The 16,873-nt window shown below is 45.5% G+C and overlaps 1 protein-coding gene and 2 long non-coding RNA genes across 4 annotated transcripts in view; 2 read left to right on the top strand and 1 right to left on the bottom strand.

The window, feature by feature from the left end:
• Window positions 1-16,873, top strand: part of LOC146492111 (uncharacterized) — a 379,576-nt gene that overhangs the window by 240,404 nt on the left and 122,299 nt on the right. The gene's annotated exons all lie outside the window — the stretch shown is intronic.
• Window positions 1-16,873, bottom strand: part of nrp2a (neuropilin 2a) — an 85,965-nt gene that overhangs the window by 47,429 nt on the left and 21,663 nt on the right. For both annotated transcript variants that reach the window (XM_085150683.1, XM_085150682.1), the window contains exon 3: window positions 3,912-4,093. In XM_085150683.1, coding sequence (XP_085006809.1) covers window positions 3,912-4,093 — 182 coding nt within the window. The remainder of the gene's footprint in view (window positions 1-3,911; window positions 4,094-16,873) is intronic.
• Window positions 12,203-13,625, top strand: LOC146492113 (uncharacterized). Its single transcript, XR_014872288.1, has 4 exons — window positions 12,203-12,524; window positions 12,624-12,686; window positions 12,785-12,847; window positions 12,951-13,625. It is a non-coding gene; the product is annotated as an uncharacterized LOC146492113 (long non-coding RNA).

Here is a 16,873-nt window from a genome sequence, read left to right as displayed (position 1 = left end):
TCGGCCCTCGTGTCTTAAAAACACACACACATGCCTGCGTGCACACACGTGCCTGTTTGGTGCTTGCATCGCACCATGAGCTGCCATTTGGCGAGAGCTGTCTTCTGGCAAGGAGCGGGAGGTCATAGTGTGAGTGAGTGAGAGTGTGTGTCAGTGTGATTGGAGGTGGGGGTAAGAGGGCGAGTTGCTGGGTAGAAACCACTCGATTCTTGCACATGAGTGCCTGATGTAGTAGCGGCAGCTCCACACGTTGTGTCAGGGCAACCCCTTTCCTCTCCTCATCCACCCAGCGACGCGCCGGGCCTGTGTTCATTCAATCTTTCAACCCTCTGTCTCGCCTGGCGTCGACATACAACTCTAGCTGAGGGCTCACCTCTGCGTCTGCCGCACATCAAAACCTGCCTCGCCTTCCTCTCTCTCACCTGCCTGTCTCCGCCTGACATACGGCTCACTCCTCGTATACAGTCGCGAGCAGATCTCTCGTGTAACCTCCCCACGCTTGAGTTCGGCTCACGGTTTCCATTGAAGAAAATCTCTCCCGAGGCACCCGGGGAAGGGCTGTGTACATGCATGCCTGCGTAGATGTGTAGCGGAAGGGGCACGCTACACAAGGGTGTGGGGGGAATGGTTGAAAACCCACAACAACAAAAACAACAACAACACCAACACTGTGAGCAACTGGAAGACCCAAGAAAAGGAGAGACAGCATTCTTGGCATGCTGTGGTTTGACACTTTTATATATCCGGAGAGACAATTCGAGAGGAATGTTTCTTCCTAGACTGATGCCTCTGTTATGTTGTTGTTGTTAAATGAATTACCATTATCAATTGTTTTTCATCTTCAGCGCACACGCACATACAAAAAAATGCAGATGCCAAAAAAAAGCCCTCCTGCTGTTTGTGATCAAAGCCGTTCACGCGGTTGCTGATAATGTCTCGTTATTTCGCGTTTTTCCTCATCACTGATCAGTCTTAAGCGCTCTTGTTTTTTTTGTGCTCGATTTATTTATTCATGACTTTAATTCACCTTTTGCCGGTTAATTACGTGAGCGTGATTTCGGCAGTGGGATGGGGCTCATGGGTTTTTCAGGAATAAACAAGTTGCAATCAGCCGTAACAGCCATCACTGACGCGTCCAATCAGCATGATAGCATCAGAGAGACACGCAAGGCCAGTGTGTTATGTCTGGTACTTGGGCGGGGGTCCCTGCCGTAGGCTGCGCCCTCTTCCACCACCACCCGAACCCCCAGATGCCACAGAAGAGGTCAGCAGCGGTCACGGAGGAGACCCAATGCCCCAAGTGTTAAGATGCTCCCATCTTAACACTGGATTGGCTGCCACTGTTTTTCTGCCCCCACTGAGCTACTGGTGGGCTTTGGGGAAGGGTGAAATGGGGGCTTCCATCATAAGTCTTCCCCTTGTAGCCGTGGTAACAGCATCAGCAGCACGTGACTTTGTGTGGGGTGGTAGTCAGGGCTGTATAAAGGGTTAAGCACGCATGAGTAGGACCAAAGTAGGCCACAACAATAAGGGGGAAGGGAGGGGAGCTGTGCACTTTCACTGTACAGTAGGATTAAGGCGTTTGTGCACTGTATGTGTGCGTGCGTGCATGAGTGTAGTGGACTGAGGGATAGATGGAAGACCCTGGCTCTTCTTAGGAGGTGAACCGAAGGGTGAAGGGTTATTTGGGACGGATGTAGAGCCAAAGGTCGACTTGTGATCCTCAACGCTGCAAGTGATTAGCTCTAAATGTGCTGTACCACGCCACTTACACACACATAAACCACACAAACACACAAAGTGGCACAAATAGATTGCTTGTCCAATTCAAAAAAACCCTGGAGTAGCTACAGTCACTGCTTATGTAATAAGGTTGAATGAACAAAACAAAAACAAGCCACAGTATCATTAGTCCAATGCAGAGAAAGCAGGGCAGCATATCTCAAACACACACACACACACACACACACACACACACACACACACACACACACACACACACACACACAGAGTCAAAACCAGACCTGCATTGTCTGACTTCCAGACACAGTGTGGTGGGGTCAGCCTCAGCTGTCTGTTTAAGATGGCGAGGAAGCTGAAGACACGCACACAAACACACACGTCTCCCAGCTGTTTGCACAGATTTCTATCTGTCAGGACGCACCCTTTAAAAACACACACAGACCCATAAACACAACCTCCCAACCTCGACACTGCACACACAAACTGAGTTTGGTGCAGCTGCATTAAAACAGACTGGACTAAAATTCATTTCTCCATCACCTCCCAAAAATAAAAGCGCGCAAAAATGCACAACGCCTAAATCCGTTAAGAAGGGTAAAAATAACGCTTGCACAATTGCCACTTCTCCTCTAGTAAGTAAACACATCTCAGCCTCGGATCTCTGTGTACCCGTCAGAAGTTGTAAGCTGTTTAGAGGGCCCGGGCCTGCCACGGTAAGACAAACAGCCATGATGAGAGAGCGTGCAGGCGCTGGGAACGCCGTAATTAACACATGGCCTCAATCACGCATCCTGAATTCATTTCCACTCTCTGACTCACTCCTTCTTTGTCAGTTTGTCTCCCTTAACCCCAATCATTTTCCCTCTCAGTTTGTGCCTCTCTCTCTACCTCTCTGTCTCACACACACAAACATAAGGGTCTCTCTTCCCGCCTCCACATACAAACATACATAGAGACAGACAGAATCTCGCACAACAAGCTGAGTGGAACCACCCACACATGCAGCCAGCAGACACCTACATGTGCTCGCACAGTGACACCAGCTCTTACACCCCTGTATTTATACCAGGATCTTGTTAAATGCACAGCAACCGCATCCCCCCCCCTCCGCCACAATCCACCAGCCTTCGATCCATCTATGCGTGAGACAGATGCAGTCAGTTATACCGCCAGGGTCTGAGCTCGGTGTCCTCGGTAACATCAAATTTGGGTCACACTCATTTGACACAAAGCCCGGGACATTTCTTCAAAGGTGGGAGGTGAATTAACGAATTCTTTCTGTTTTGTTTTAAATCGAAAAGCATTTCCAGACCCAAATCCGGAGTTACCTTTAACTGCTGCAGAGACAATACGCTGGCAACTCACTTGTACATAAATCTTGTTCCCCCCCGAGGCCACCTGACCAATTCACCTCGCCTCCTCCCACTATAACTCACACACACAAACACACAAGCGCCACTAAAACAATACTTCAGCCTTGCCCGCAAAGCGCACTTCACCTCGTGCACTTTGACGACTTTTGAGAAAATTCCATTTCGCCACACGCTCGTCCCCATCAATCTCCTCGCCTCTGCCTCCGCTCATAAACCTTTGACCTTAAGTCAAACTCCCAAGTAGCCTCGGAGCTCTTTCCATTTTCCATCATCCCACAATAACCCTTCCCACACCCGAGTCTTCCTAACGGCCCCGGAGGAAGTGTATTCTTGCTTCATATAAGAACGCATTCCTCACGTGCTTTGAGGCAACTTAAAAGTTGTTGTTTTTTCCTCGCTCTGTAAGTTTTGCCTGCATGCCCGGTCCCCTCTGCTGAAGTAAATTACTGGGAAAGTGATGGGATGAGTGATTGCGGGTTTTGGGCCGCTAACATGAAGGCGAAGGAGGCGCATGATGGCAAAAAACCATTAACTTGAGTGTTTTTGAGAAGGGGAGCCTTACGTTTGATGAAATATGTCCCACACATAAACTGTAACAAAATGATGCACACTGTTTTGTTTTTTTTTGTTGTTGTTGTTTGTTTTGTTTTTCATGTAATATAAAATATTGCTTGAATTGCCCAAAAAAGTCTGCAGAAAAACAAGAAAATTAAGAAAAAACACGATGAACTGTGTGGCGTTATTGGCACTAAACAGACCCAGCTACACGAACAAAACCCGTTAATGCTTCCTTACCTGTTTTGAATATCTCGTAGCGCAAGGAGAAGCCGGCTCCCTGATGGGCGTAGTCGGAGACAAATCTGATTTGGAGGGATGGCCCAGATGAGATAATTGGCCCTGGGGCGATGTTGCTGCAGTGCCGCCCCAAAACATCGGCCGTCTCTGAAGTTCCATCGCGGATCTCTATGAAGTCGTATCTGAAAAGAATAAGAGAAATGAATTAGATTGTTCTCTTAAAAGCATTCCTTAAAAAAATCCTAAGATGCAGCATACTCAGAGTTTAATGCATCAGGAAGGGATTAAGAAAGGTAAAGAGATAAAAGGAGAAATGTAGAGGGGAGATAAATGTAGATAGTTATGGGGTTATGCAATCGGCTCAGCTAATAAAAACCAGACAGGTGTGGATCTATTTACCGTCAGAGTTCAGCCTCAGGACAGAATACACAGAGCGAAACAGCACAACACAACTTCAAAACACAAATAAACATCTCTGCCACACCTCATATGTGCTGCTTCCCCTCAGCTGTATTCAATAAATTTAGCTCTTATGACCCAGTTCTGCTTGAGACAACAAGCTCAGATCCCTCTGACATCAGCTCGAGGTTAGCTCTCGCCATTTTACCAAATCTTGGATAACAGGAAAGAAAATGAAGAGAGGGCTGCGTTTGAGCAGAACGGAATTGAACAAGTGGCTGCAATCAGCGGGTGAAGACTGGGGCAAATGGATGGATTTGTTAATAAGAGGCGCAAAAATAGGCAGGAGCTCATGAAATAGTAAAAAGGTGAAGGCTGGGGGGGATGATGACATTAAGGTGAAGGAGCGGAGAGTAAAATCGGTCCAAAGAAATGCACAGGCACCTTGCTTATTAGCTTACACATGCTTGAGCGCTTGGCTCATTTTGACCTTTGACTAGCTAACTGACCCTGAATGATAAAAGCAAATTCTCAACTGGCAGGCTACTACGCATGTGTGTGTGAGAGTGTGTGTGTGTGTGTGGGAGGCAGCCCAACCAGCTGATCCAAAATTAACCCCGAGTGTCACTCCTGTGCCATTATTAGACATAAGCGGCGACACAGAGTCACAGAGTTCAGTCAGGATCATTCAAGTCAAAAGAAGATTGTTATTTCCATCCGTCTGTCCTGGGAGCAACAAGACCCACCGCGATGATCATGTGGGGTACAGGATGAAAGAAGAAGCCGGCTTGGAGGTGGGTTGCAAAGTGGCTTGCAGATGCACCACAGCTGCAAGCTGATATTTAGTATCTGTTTCCCTTTAAGGAAAATACTACATGGGTGGATTTTACAGCATCAAAGTTTTCCAAATTTCCACTTTTGCACTTGTTTTCCACACGGACACAAAGTTTAATGCAGATATGTAGCCTGTAAGAGATAACACATATAAAATATGGGTCTAAAGATGTTTCATTGATATTCATGTAGGCAAAAAAAAGTCTCTATGAATGGTAGACTAATTTAGCTCCCTTAAAGGCTAGCGAATACTACGCAGTGTATGAAAACACAGCCCTGCCGTGGACAGCCATCATTAAATTATATCATAGCTCTGCTGATATGATAAAGATGGAGCTAGTTCATGTTTTGGAGCTGAAAGTGAATCACCAGGTTTCAGGATAGTAATTTTGGGTTGTGTGAATACTGGAAGGTGTGAAAATCTCCATGATTTTTGCTTGTTTCTAACTCAGTGCTGGATTACTGTTTTAAAGCAAGTTTCAATCATTTTCATCCAAATAGTGTCTGAGAGGAATCTGCACTTTTCTATCTCTTATATTCTCTTAAGCATGAGCCTGTTTTGCTGCTGTATGAGTGCAAGATTTGTGTTGTTATTGCATTGCAAGTTGTTGCAACTGTGAATAATTTCCTTGTAATTTTATAATCTATCATGATACTCAATCGTGTTTCTCTCCACAAGTGTCTTTACCACACACACACACTAAACACAAAACACTGGGTTTCCCAATGTAGCTGACTGCATTGCTGCAGGCGTCCTGCAGCTACACCCTTCAAACACACAGGCATGCGAAACGCACTTGCTTCAATTAGTTTGTGTAACAAAGCTGTCACAAAACAACAGGGCTGCTGTTGTCTCGCTAATTAGCGTGACGGGTTGTTTGATGTTAAAAAATCATCGCAGATGACTCCGGGTTTGGGAGCCGCATTCAAACTCAGCATCTCGCCAATGTCCCGAACAGGTAAGCGCTTTCCCCCCCGCGACTTCTCTACAATAAAAAGCGCTGAGAAGAGCTGAGACAAACCAATCAGCTCAAGGCTGTTTCTTTGTGGAATCTCAGCACTAAGACTGCTTTTGTGCTGCCTGCTTGGAATAAAACCTGGATTAAGTAGAGTCACTAAGCCTCTTTTTTGGCTATCGCATTCCTGCAGTGTATTGATTCCTATACAGAGCATTCAAGCTAAGACTGCTGATGGAGGGATAATCCCAACCATATTAATCTAGGTCAGAGTGGTACATGCACAGGTGAGGCTCGAAGTGTGAAAATGCTGCAATGAGCCTGCAATATCGCCACATGAAAGCATCTGACCAACAAAAAGAACGTACAGGACGAGGCGAGTTAATTAAACCAAAAAAAAGAGTACAAAGGACATGCACTTTGGGAAATAAAGGAATCTCAGGTTTGATTTGGCCTTGGGAAGATTTTCAGGTCATGGTTTCAGAGAATATTTTAAAGCCGAGATGAAGGTAAGAAGGTTTATATATGAGGCAAAGGAGGGTTTAACGAAAACAGTGCCAGAGTTGGATTAGGGGGAAACTGCAAGACACACAGTTTCTGAAGCTTGATCCGTTTACTCTGGTTGCAGCCAGTTGATGGGTTTGTGGACTTGCAGCTTTTTCATTATGTTCATTTCAAGGCTAGTTGTTGGCTTCTGCAGAGCTTCGCACACAGCTATGTTACCTACGGGAAGGTGTTTCGCTACAACTGTACCGACACACCTGTTAGCTTGGTTGGATCGAGGTGGGATCACATTCATGCCACGAACAAACTGCTCTGGAGTTCATTTAGAACCACACCAAGACCACCTCCTCCAAAGGGTCTCGGTTTTGGTCTGTGTCCACTTCTGCACAGGTGAACCAGAGTCTGATTTAAACCAACCAAACACGGCTGGTGTGAAAGCAGCCTTAGGCTAAATAGCATGATAGCCTGGTATTGCTACACCTCCTGAACCGGTTTCAACAGTTTCACTCTCTCTGCCTCTCTCTTACCAATTTTTATTATTACTTTTTTAAAAATTCATAAAGCTTAAAGTTTCAAAGGTGTTTCAGTCTTCTTGCACGCTCCTCCAGTCTAAGCTTGTGATGACGACTGGGGCTCAAGCCAATCTGCACAAAAGAAGGCCTGAAGAGCTCTCCTCCTAGTAAGTAAAGAAGCTGTTGTCCAATACTCTTATACGTGTCTTGGTTGTAATCCTGCATTACAGAGGCGATCGTAGAGGCTTTAGTGGCAGGCTCCAACTGTGAGTCTGTGAGAGCCGCGGCCATCCCTTAAGTACGCCTGCTTAGGGCTGTTACTGACACATGCTTTAGGGAAAACACACACTCAAAACATGTGCCAACAAACACACAAAGACAGACGTGTACACCGACGCATGCCGGCATAGACAAGCACACGCGTGCGCGTACACACTCGATGCAGCATCACCAACGCCGGGGATAAAAGGCCCGCGAAAGAGCTGAGAGCCTAATTAGGTTTTAATTGATTTTGGAGTGGGTCTCTATCCTTCTCTCCCCTCTCCCTCTCTCCTGTCGTGGATTAGCGTCAGTGAGTGAGTGTTCCTCAGATGTGATTATTGACCTGTTCGCTCAGCCTCTCCCCAGGCTCTGATGAATACTTGCATGAGGACCTGACGTGTGAGAGCCCACTGTCTGTCTCTCCCAAGCACACACTTGATTGCATTCCAGGACACTGCGCAGACACACACATAAATCATTTGCACATGCGCACTCGCACATCTGCGCCCATGAAGGTACGCATTAGCGCCGCACACACGGAAGCAGAAAGCCCCCATCCAGATCCAGATTCCTCTAGGAATTGTTTTGATTCAAACTCCGCCTTTCTGTCTGACACCATCCATCCCCAACTTTCCGTCTGTCTGGTGGTCTGTCTAGGTCTGCATGACCAGCCCTGTGTTAGGGAACCATTATGGGGGGGCAGCAGTTTCGCCCTCCCTCATTTCCCCTATAGAATATAGCTGGAACAGAGGGAGAAGGTTAAAGAAACTAAAAACCCTCAAAGGCCTGTGATTCTGCACCAGCCCAGACACGTCTTCTCTTCCTCTGATCTCATATATCACGACACCCCTGCGCCAAAACAACTAATTGCCTTTCACACATTTTGCTGTTTGCTGGGGACCGGGGACATTTCCTGCAGGCAGCAGCGCCTCAGTACAACCAAACGCAGGCCCAAAGCGAGTATACACACACACCACAAAACAGTGTAAAACTCTACATTGACACTCAGCAGAAACTGTAAAAATCGGCTATAAAAAAATCGAGAAACCACTAAAGACGAAACTGGTACGAGCAGTACTGGTTTCTTTTAAGAGATGCCAAACTGAGTGCTGACGGTATCGTAAACAATGAAGCTGCTCTGGAAGATTACTATACATGATGACACTTTATCTAAATTACATCCTTTCAGAGGTTTACGTAGCAAAGATTTATTTATTGTCACATATTTGACAATAATCAGTGCCATTAAACAATGCGAGCTGTGCTTGTATGGCACCTTTTAGCCTTACTAGAGGAGAGTAGTAGAATGAGCACTATTTATGTGAAGGGGCAGATTTAACAACCTACCTCGCGAAGAGTCGACGGTCCGCCCTGTTCGCTGTCATCACCCATCATTTAGCAGGTGTTACTGTGAAACCTGGGAACTTCTCATAGCCAACATTAATCTTGATGTGTTCATTTAGGCAGATCTTCTAAGCAGGAGCTTGTGGAGAGATCTGAGGTTGCAAGTCTTTGTTAGGTGTTAAGTCTTTTTGCAGAGCACTGTTTGCTTATATATTTATAGGCCTTTTATGCCTCTGTGGCCTTACTGACCCTGCTAGTGGTCACTATGCAATAATGTGCAGTCAGTTCAGTCATTCCCCTTTAGGGATCTGCTATATACATTTACAGTCCTTGCTGGTACCGTCCTCCTGCATCTTTTGTGAAATCAGCACATGAATTCTCATCTAACTACCCTTCTGTAAAAGAGCTAGCTTTGTGTATGTGTTTCATTTAGTTTATTCTCAGTGCCTACACAAAGCATTCTCTGGGAACTTCAGCACTATGTAAGAGATTAACACGTAATTTGCCACGGGTGCGTCACTGTCTCCTTGATTTATTTTGTTTATGCTGTTAAAAGGGGAACAGCTGTTCTCGAGCATCAGGAAATCAAACTTGGCCGTACCCTCAGACACTCGGGGCCGTCGGCTGAAATGATTTCCCCCCTTCCTGTTGCCTGTGTTTCTCCACCCGTTTTTTCTACTTCTCAGAGCTCCGAGAAACCTCAAGACCCCGATCCAGTAAACAATGAGGCGCTGTCTTTGGCTTTCTTTCGTCCGCCTCGCCGCGATTTACACAAGCAGAGGCAGAAATTAAGCAAAGGCACACACACACCCAGATATTCACATATCTGAACACACACTCCCTCCCACCCGCAAAGGGGACTCTAATAAGCCATAAGTGCCTCTGAAATATTAACTAGATGCTGCGAGCGAAATCCCAGCAGATCCGCGGGGGCCCGCCATCTTCAATCTAGCCCCCTCCAAAAAAACAAACAGCACTTCTCCTTCTCATCTCCTCATGCCTCGCCGCCCTCCCCCTTGCTGTCCATCACGAGTTCATGCTTACAGATGACTCTGGCCAAACCACTGACCACAGACCGTCTAGGCTCAGCCCCAGACCTTCTAGTGCAGCATCGATCGGAAGCATCAAACTATAAACGCTGTCTGCACTGAAGCCGTGACCCTGCTGACTCTCGCTGGACGCGTTTCACCTCTATCGAAGCGTGTTGGCCGTTGTGCTTTCCTCGCGCCGTAGTTCATCAACTCTGATTACATTTGTGACAGATGAATACAGAGACAACAGTGCTGCAGCTGCACCGGGCTATCCTAATCACATGCTGGGTTTTTACGGTTAATTGTACCAGTTAGCCATTAAATCATCATTAAATCCCGGCAGCTGTGTTGACTGCTGGACGCTGATGACCATGATTGTGTCCTAACTGTAGGCCAAGTGCCAGATGTTGACCGATATGATCCTGGAACAACTCCCTCCTTTAGCCATGACCTCTGGGAGCTCGTCTGTCCTTCCTTTCATCCTCAGCCATCATCCTTCCCTTTCCCTTTTTGCGCCTTCTTTCCTTTCCTTCCCCTCTGGCTATTGCTGATCATTTATAGATTTCCCATTACAAGCGGAATACAGACATTGATCCCACCCCTCCCTCGAGCTCTAGCAAAAAGGCGATATCACGCATAGAAACACAGAGCTGGTACGTGTGTTGGTGGCACCAGACATGTCACAAGCCCCGGGGGGCGGGGATGGGTGTGTGTGGGGGGGTGTCTAGCTGTGTGTCTGAAGAGTTATAAAGTTATATAATAAAATCTTTCCACCTCAGGCAGACTGCATTCAATAACAAATAACCAAATAAAAGTGAGAAAATAAAAACCGGAAAAAAGTGCAAGAAATGGATCTTCTTGAATGACTGTTTTCGTGTCTGTGTGTGTGTCTGTGTGTGCGCGTGCACCCACCCGTTTCAATGTTTAATTCAAGTGCATAAAAATAAAACACCTCCTTGGGCAGGAGCGAGAGGGAGAGAGGAAGAACAAAGGGAGAGATGGAGGGAAGGAAAATATCGGAGGAGGGAGACGTCGAGAAAGAGAGCTGGAGAGAATCTCTCTCTCTCCCCTTCCTCGACTCTGGTATATCACTAGGTAGCATCCTGGGGCTTGGTGATGGCAGATTGCATTAGAGATATGGGCCTGATATTTCATCTAGCCTTTATTACATTTAGTTCGCATCAATCGGCTGGCAGCCTGGAGGTAAGAGCTATTTGGCACATGGCCGGACTCCCCCTGAAATGAAATCCTGAATTAAAGTGCCACCTCAGACATGGAGCGCCTGCATAAGGCTCACGATTTGATTGCTGCAGTCGAGCCGCTGTTTGGCTTTGTTACATCGCACGAGTACTGACTGTTTGAACCCGCCGAGGGAAAATCACCAGCTGGCAGGGGATATTAGCGTTCAGAAGCCTCGCCTGAGCTGACCAAGCACTTTTCTCAGTTTTATAAAGGCCTAAAGTGCCTTGGTATGGGGTGGGGGTGGCGGTGGTGAGGTGATGACTGATGAGCACTTTTACACCAGTAGTAATACACCTGCACTTTTTTTGCCCCCCCCCCCCCCCCCCCCACCCCCCTCACCCCCCTCACCCCCCACCCCACACCTCCCACCCCACACCTCCCAGACATTGAGGAAACAGGACCTCCAGACTAGGTGTCTTTTGTCTCTTCGAGAACTCTGGGAAGTAGCTTGGGGAGTGTGAACCTTAAGGTGTGAAGCAGTTGTGTACTGAGGCTAGACTAATTTTATAAATCTGACAATATCTCAGCTTGCTGCGATGCATGCAATTTATTTTGAAAACGGCACAAGTGGGAATTTCTTCCGAATGGGTAATGTCGGCATGTTCACAAGCGTTTTATTTAATTTAACTAGTTTTCTTTCCAGGGTTGATGCGATCATTTTATTTAAAATCGGGATTTCGCAATGTTGAACTAAGGCAAACCTGTCTAGACAAATGGTAGGGGGTGGGGTGTAGTAAGGTTGATGGTGGGAAACAGGACCTCCAGACTAGGTGTCTTTTGTCTCTTCGAGAACTCTGGGAAGTAGCTTGGGGAGTGTGAACCTTAAGGTGTGAAGCAGTTGTGTACTGAGGCTAGACTAATTTTATAAACCTGACAATATCTCAGCTTGCTGCGATACATGCAATTTATTTTGAAAACGGCACAAGTGGGAATTTCTTCCGAATGGGTAATGTCGGCATGTTCACAAGCGTTTTATTTAATTTAACTAGTTTTCTTTACAGGGTTGATGCGATCATTTTATTTAAAAATCGGGATTTCGCAATGTTGAACTAAGGCAAACCTGTCTAGACAAATGGTAGGGGGAGGGTGGGGTGTAGTAAGGTTGATGGTGGGAAACAGGACCTCCAGACTAGGTGTCTTTTGTCTCTTCGAGAACTCTGGGAAGTAGCATGGGAGTGTGAACTTAAGGTGTGAAGCACTTGTGTACTGGCATTGTTCCTGGAGAAGGTATTTAACCGAGACCTATGCGAAGCTCAGGGTGAACTCAGCATTCGTCGCGACAACATCACTTTCTTTGAGACCATCAAAACTATCATCGTTCTTTATAACATGGACATCTTAAGCGGTAAGTAAAACAAAACCTATTATTGTATTTTTAAAAGTGTTATGTTAACATATTATAGGATATTCAAACTATCTTTTTCCTAAAACAAAAGCTTAATTTTCAGGAGTTCGGGAGAACGGCACAGCACCCTTTTCTTTAGAAACGGGGGATTTTAAAGATGGAACAACATCTCTAACAGGCACAAGGTGTGTACAGAATTACGCGATTTTTAATCGTATGTATGTTTTAAGCTTGCGATTGTTTTAAATTATATAATAACAGAGTTTTTCTTTGATTTGTTCCAGGGTTAACAAACTGAGCAGGAAAACATTCAGACACCGCGACCACAGAGCCCATCCTTACAAAAGGTATGTATACAACGGGGTGTATAATTGTGTATTTAAAAAACAGCAAATGGGTTTAAACAATTCCAAATGTTCTAAAACCGACCGTTTTACACATACAGAGCCACGCCAGAGAACCTTATGTGCGGAGAACCAGGGCCGTCAGGAATAACGCACACTACAAGGTATATATATAAATTAGATAAAAAGAGATAGAGAGGGAGACACGCTTATTCTGTTTGAAATGGGTGCTTGTATAAATGTTTTAACACATATCTATCTTCACAGACTGCAGCACAGTACCCCTCCACATAATGATCAGGACACCGTACTCCAGACGTTTTTGGAATGTTTAAGCAGTATCGACCTCCCAGAACAACAAAAACCTGGAGCTTTGTGCAACAGTGGAGAATCAGAAGCGATCTTCATCAGCGGTCCTGCAACACCCCCGAGTGAGTGCTTGCCTCGTGATTTCTCTGATGTTTTTGAATACAGTATATCAGATTTCGATCTTGTTCATATACCCACCCCACCAGAATGTGTCAGAAATAGCATTGATTCACACGTAGATTTTGAAGACGACGGTATAACAGACTCTCAAATATCAGCGGCGTATGATGCTTACATGAAGGTTTCAGACGCTCAACCTGTTGAACAGAGTCATATAGCTTCATTAGTTGATAAATTATGTTTGATTGAAGCTAGACTCAATCAATACCACCAAGAAGCACAGATACAAAACCAACAGTTTATCAAATTCATAAAAAAAGTGTGTAGTACATTAGACATCATCTGCAGCAAAATTTCAAGTCCCTGACTTTTAAAATCCAGACCATGGACCCTCCAAATAAATTATTTAAACATAATAACGGAACCTCCAGTCCTGTTAGATGTTTTGACTTAGAGGCTTTTATGCAGTGGGCTGAAGAAACAGATAACAAATTAGACAATATTATAGCTAGACTTAATACTGTGCCTGCATCAGCCTCATCTGATACACATCCTCGTCAGACTGTTCCTACGCCTGCTATTGCTGATGGGTCTATTGTTGTTGTTAATAATAGTGGTAGTACATCAGGTGATGCTCGGACCACTGTTGTTACTGATGCTAACCGTATTGCTGCTGCTGCTGCTGCTGTTATTGAGTCTGTTACCGCTTCTACTAGTACTACAGACGCACATGCGTGTCCGGGCACCGCTGCAACACCACACACCCCCTCAGTCATTGTAAATTTCTCACAAAGTGATACTATCGTGATTGAGCCCGTTGTGCAATCTGGATCTGGCAGGCGCTCCCAGCCACACATTAGAGAGATACCTAATTTTAATGCTCGCGAATTGCGTGAGCGCCTTGATTTTAGGGGTATAAGTCTTGATCATCCAGAACAAGTACCTGCGCGAGTGCGCGAGTGCTTAGCCAATGTGGTAGACCGAGCTGTGGCTGGATCTCAACAGGGCAGCGTTCTAAACGTAGTCCTGCGTGGCCCCTCGCTGGCTTCAGATGTTCAGGCTGTTTTAAACGCTGATGATCGGTATGATCCGGAGCTGTTTCTCGATCGAATTGCACAAGTTATGCAGAGTAATGATGAATCTATCGGTGATGATGAATTAGAGTTTATTGTCACGGTAGCTCAGAACAGTAGTGGTGGGGCTCGCTTAAGACTGGCACAAATCCCTTATGATGAGATTCTCTCAAAGAAAGGCAGACATTTATACACACCAAACAACACACACAACAATTTGTGCTTCTCCCTATGTATAGCACATTCATTAAACTCATCAGCCTCTGAGCTAGAAAAACTCGCTACAGCTAAACGGATGCATGCTGAAGTAGGTCTATGCGACAAGCAGCAAGTATCATTCACAGATGTCAGTAAATTTGAGAAGCACTTCAACATTAAGATTGTAATCTATTACCACACAGAAGGGCGTAAACGCCTGGAATGTTTTTTCACACATGAAGAGCCAAACACAAACACGTTGATGATGTATCTCCATAATCAACATTACCACATGATTTTAAACCCAACCGCTTTTCTTGGTGCATCCTATGTGTGTAATTTCTGTTACAGTACATATAATTCACCATTACATCATTCCTGTAAACATAGATGTAACACATGTTATACACTCTGTCAACACCACAGGGGTCCCACAGTGAAATGCAGCGACTGTAACCGCATCTGCAAATCACAACACTGTTACCAGCAACACAAATTACCAGAATTAAAACACAACATGATCCCCTGTGATAATATGAAACATTGCATGCACTGTGGCACCACATATAAAGAATCCAAGAAATCGCCACACAGATGTGCCCAGCCTAGATGCGAGCACTGCCGCGAGCCTAAATTAACCGGAGACTCCGACCATCAGTGTTTCATACAGCCTGTTGAAAAACAGAAGCCTACCGATAAATACATTTTATATGATTTCGAGACTAGGTACCACAACGGTAAACACGAGGCTAACTTTGTGTGTGCGTCTGATCTGAAGGGCAATAAGTTCACATTTAACACATTAAAGTGTGTGGAGGCGTTTGTGCAACATTACAGACGCCCAAGGTTTCGTGGGTACACTTTCATAGCACATAATGCATCTGGCTTTGACAACTACATACTCCTCGAGTACTTTGTCAGACAGTGCATAACACCTAGTGTCATAATGAGCGGCAGCCGTGTGATTTTGATGTATGACAGGGACTATGACCAGCGATGGATTGATTCGTTCAGCTTTTTGCCCATGGGCCTTGCCAAAATACCCTCTGCTTTAGGTTTTCAAGATCTGCAGAAGGGCCATTTCCCACACAGGTTTAATACGAGGGATAATGAGCATTATGTGGGCCCGTACCCAGACCCCTCCTTCTACGGCTATGAGTACATGTCTGAAAGCGATAAGGTGCGATTCATGGAATGGTACCAGGTTGCCTCACAGAATCCCTTTGATTTTCAGGCTGAACTCAGGCGTTACTGTGTTAACGATGTTGATGTCCTGCGTAAAGCATGCAGCATTTATCGTGACACGTTACTGGGTTGTACACAAGTTGATCCATTCATGTATACCACCTTGGCTGCATTTAGTATGGGTGTGTATAAAACGCTGTTTCTGCCTAGAGACACGCTCGCTCTCACGTATGACGGGGCATACGTTGAGCAGAATAAGACGTTTTCTAACGTCTCTATCGAATGGCTTCAATACGTGTCCCACACCACCAACAAAGTGGTAAAACATGCTCTCAGAGGAGGCGAACAGAGGGTTGGACCGTATTTTGTGGACGGTTTTGACCCCACAAGTAATACAGCTTATGAATTTGCAGGATGTTTTCACCACGGCTGTGTTAAATGTTACCCCGAGAGCGAAGTTAATCCTGTCAGCAAAGCATCCTATGGACTGCTGCATCGCATGTTTTGTGACAAAGTTGATGCACTGAGATCACAACACAGTGTGAACGTAATAGTGATGTGGGAATGTGAATGGGCTGCCTTGAAGCAGACAGACCCTACAGTTGTGGCTTTCATGCACACATACAGAAAGCCAGAACGCATGAATCCCCGAGACGCTCTTTTTGGAGGTCGCACAAATGCTATAAAGCTGTACCACAAGACTGGTTGTGATGAAAAAATATTTTACTACGACTTCACCAGTCTCTATCCCACAGTGCAGTCTAAAAAAGACTATCCTGTAGGACACCCTCAAGTCATTTACACCAACTTTGACAAGCTAGAAAATTATTTCGGCTTTGTTAAATGCACAGTGCTCCCCCCTAAGGGTCTTTTTCACCCCGTCCTTCCCTACAGGTGCCACGGAAAACTGATGTTTCCACTCTGCAGCATGTGTGCTGAAGACCAAAACCAGCATACTGCATGTGGACACAGGGACAGTGAGCGGGTATTGAAAGGCACTTGGGTCTCATTTGAGCTTGAAAAAGCTGTTGAGAAGGGATACAGGGTTCTTGCTATTGATGAGGTGTGGCATTTCCCCAATAAGACCGACACATTGTTTAAAGACTATGTGAAAGCCTTCCTAAAACTCAAACAGGAGGCCTCGGGGTATCCTGAACACGTCAAGACACCTGACGAACAGAAGAAGTACATAGACGAGTATTATGAGAAGGAGGGAATAATGCTAGACCCATCCAAGATTTGTGTAAATAAAGCTGTTCGTAACTGTAACAAGCTGTTGCTAAACTCGTTATGGGGTCGTTTCAG

The sequence above is a fragment of the Neolamprologus multifasciatus genome, chromosome 23 (assembly GCF_963576455.1).
Source record: "Neolamprologus multifasciatus chromosome 23, fNeoMul1.2, whole genome shotgun sequence".
Lineage (NCBI taxonomy): Eukaryota > Metazoa > Chordata > Actinopteri > Cichliformes > Cichlidae > Neolamprologus > Neolamprologus multifasciatus.
This window is presented reverse-complemented; position numbering and strand designations above follow the sequence as displayed.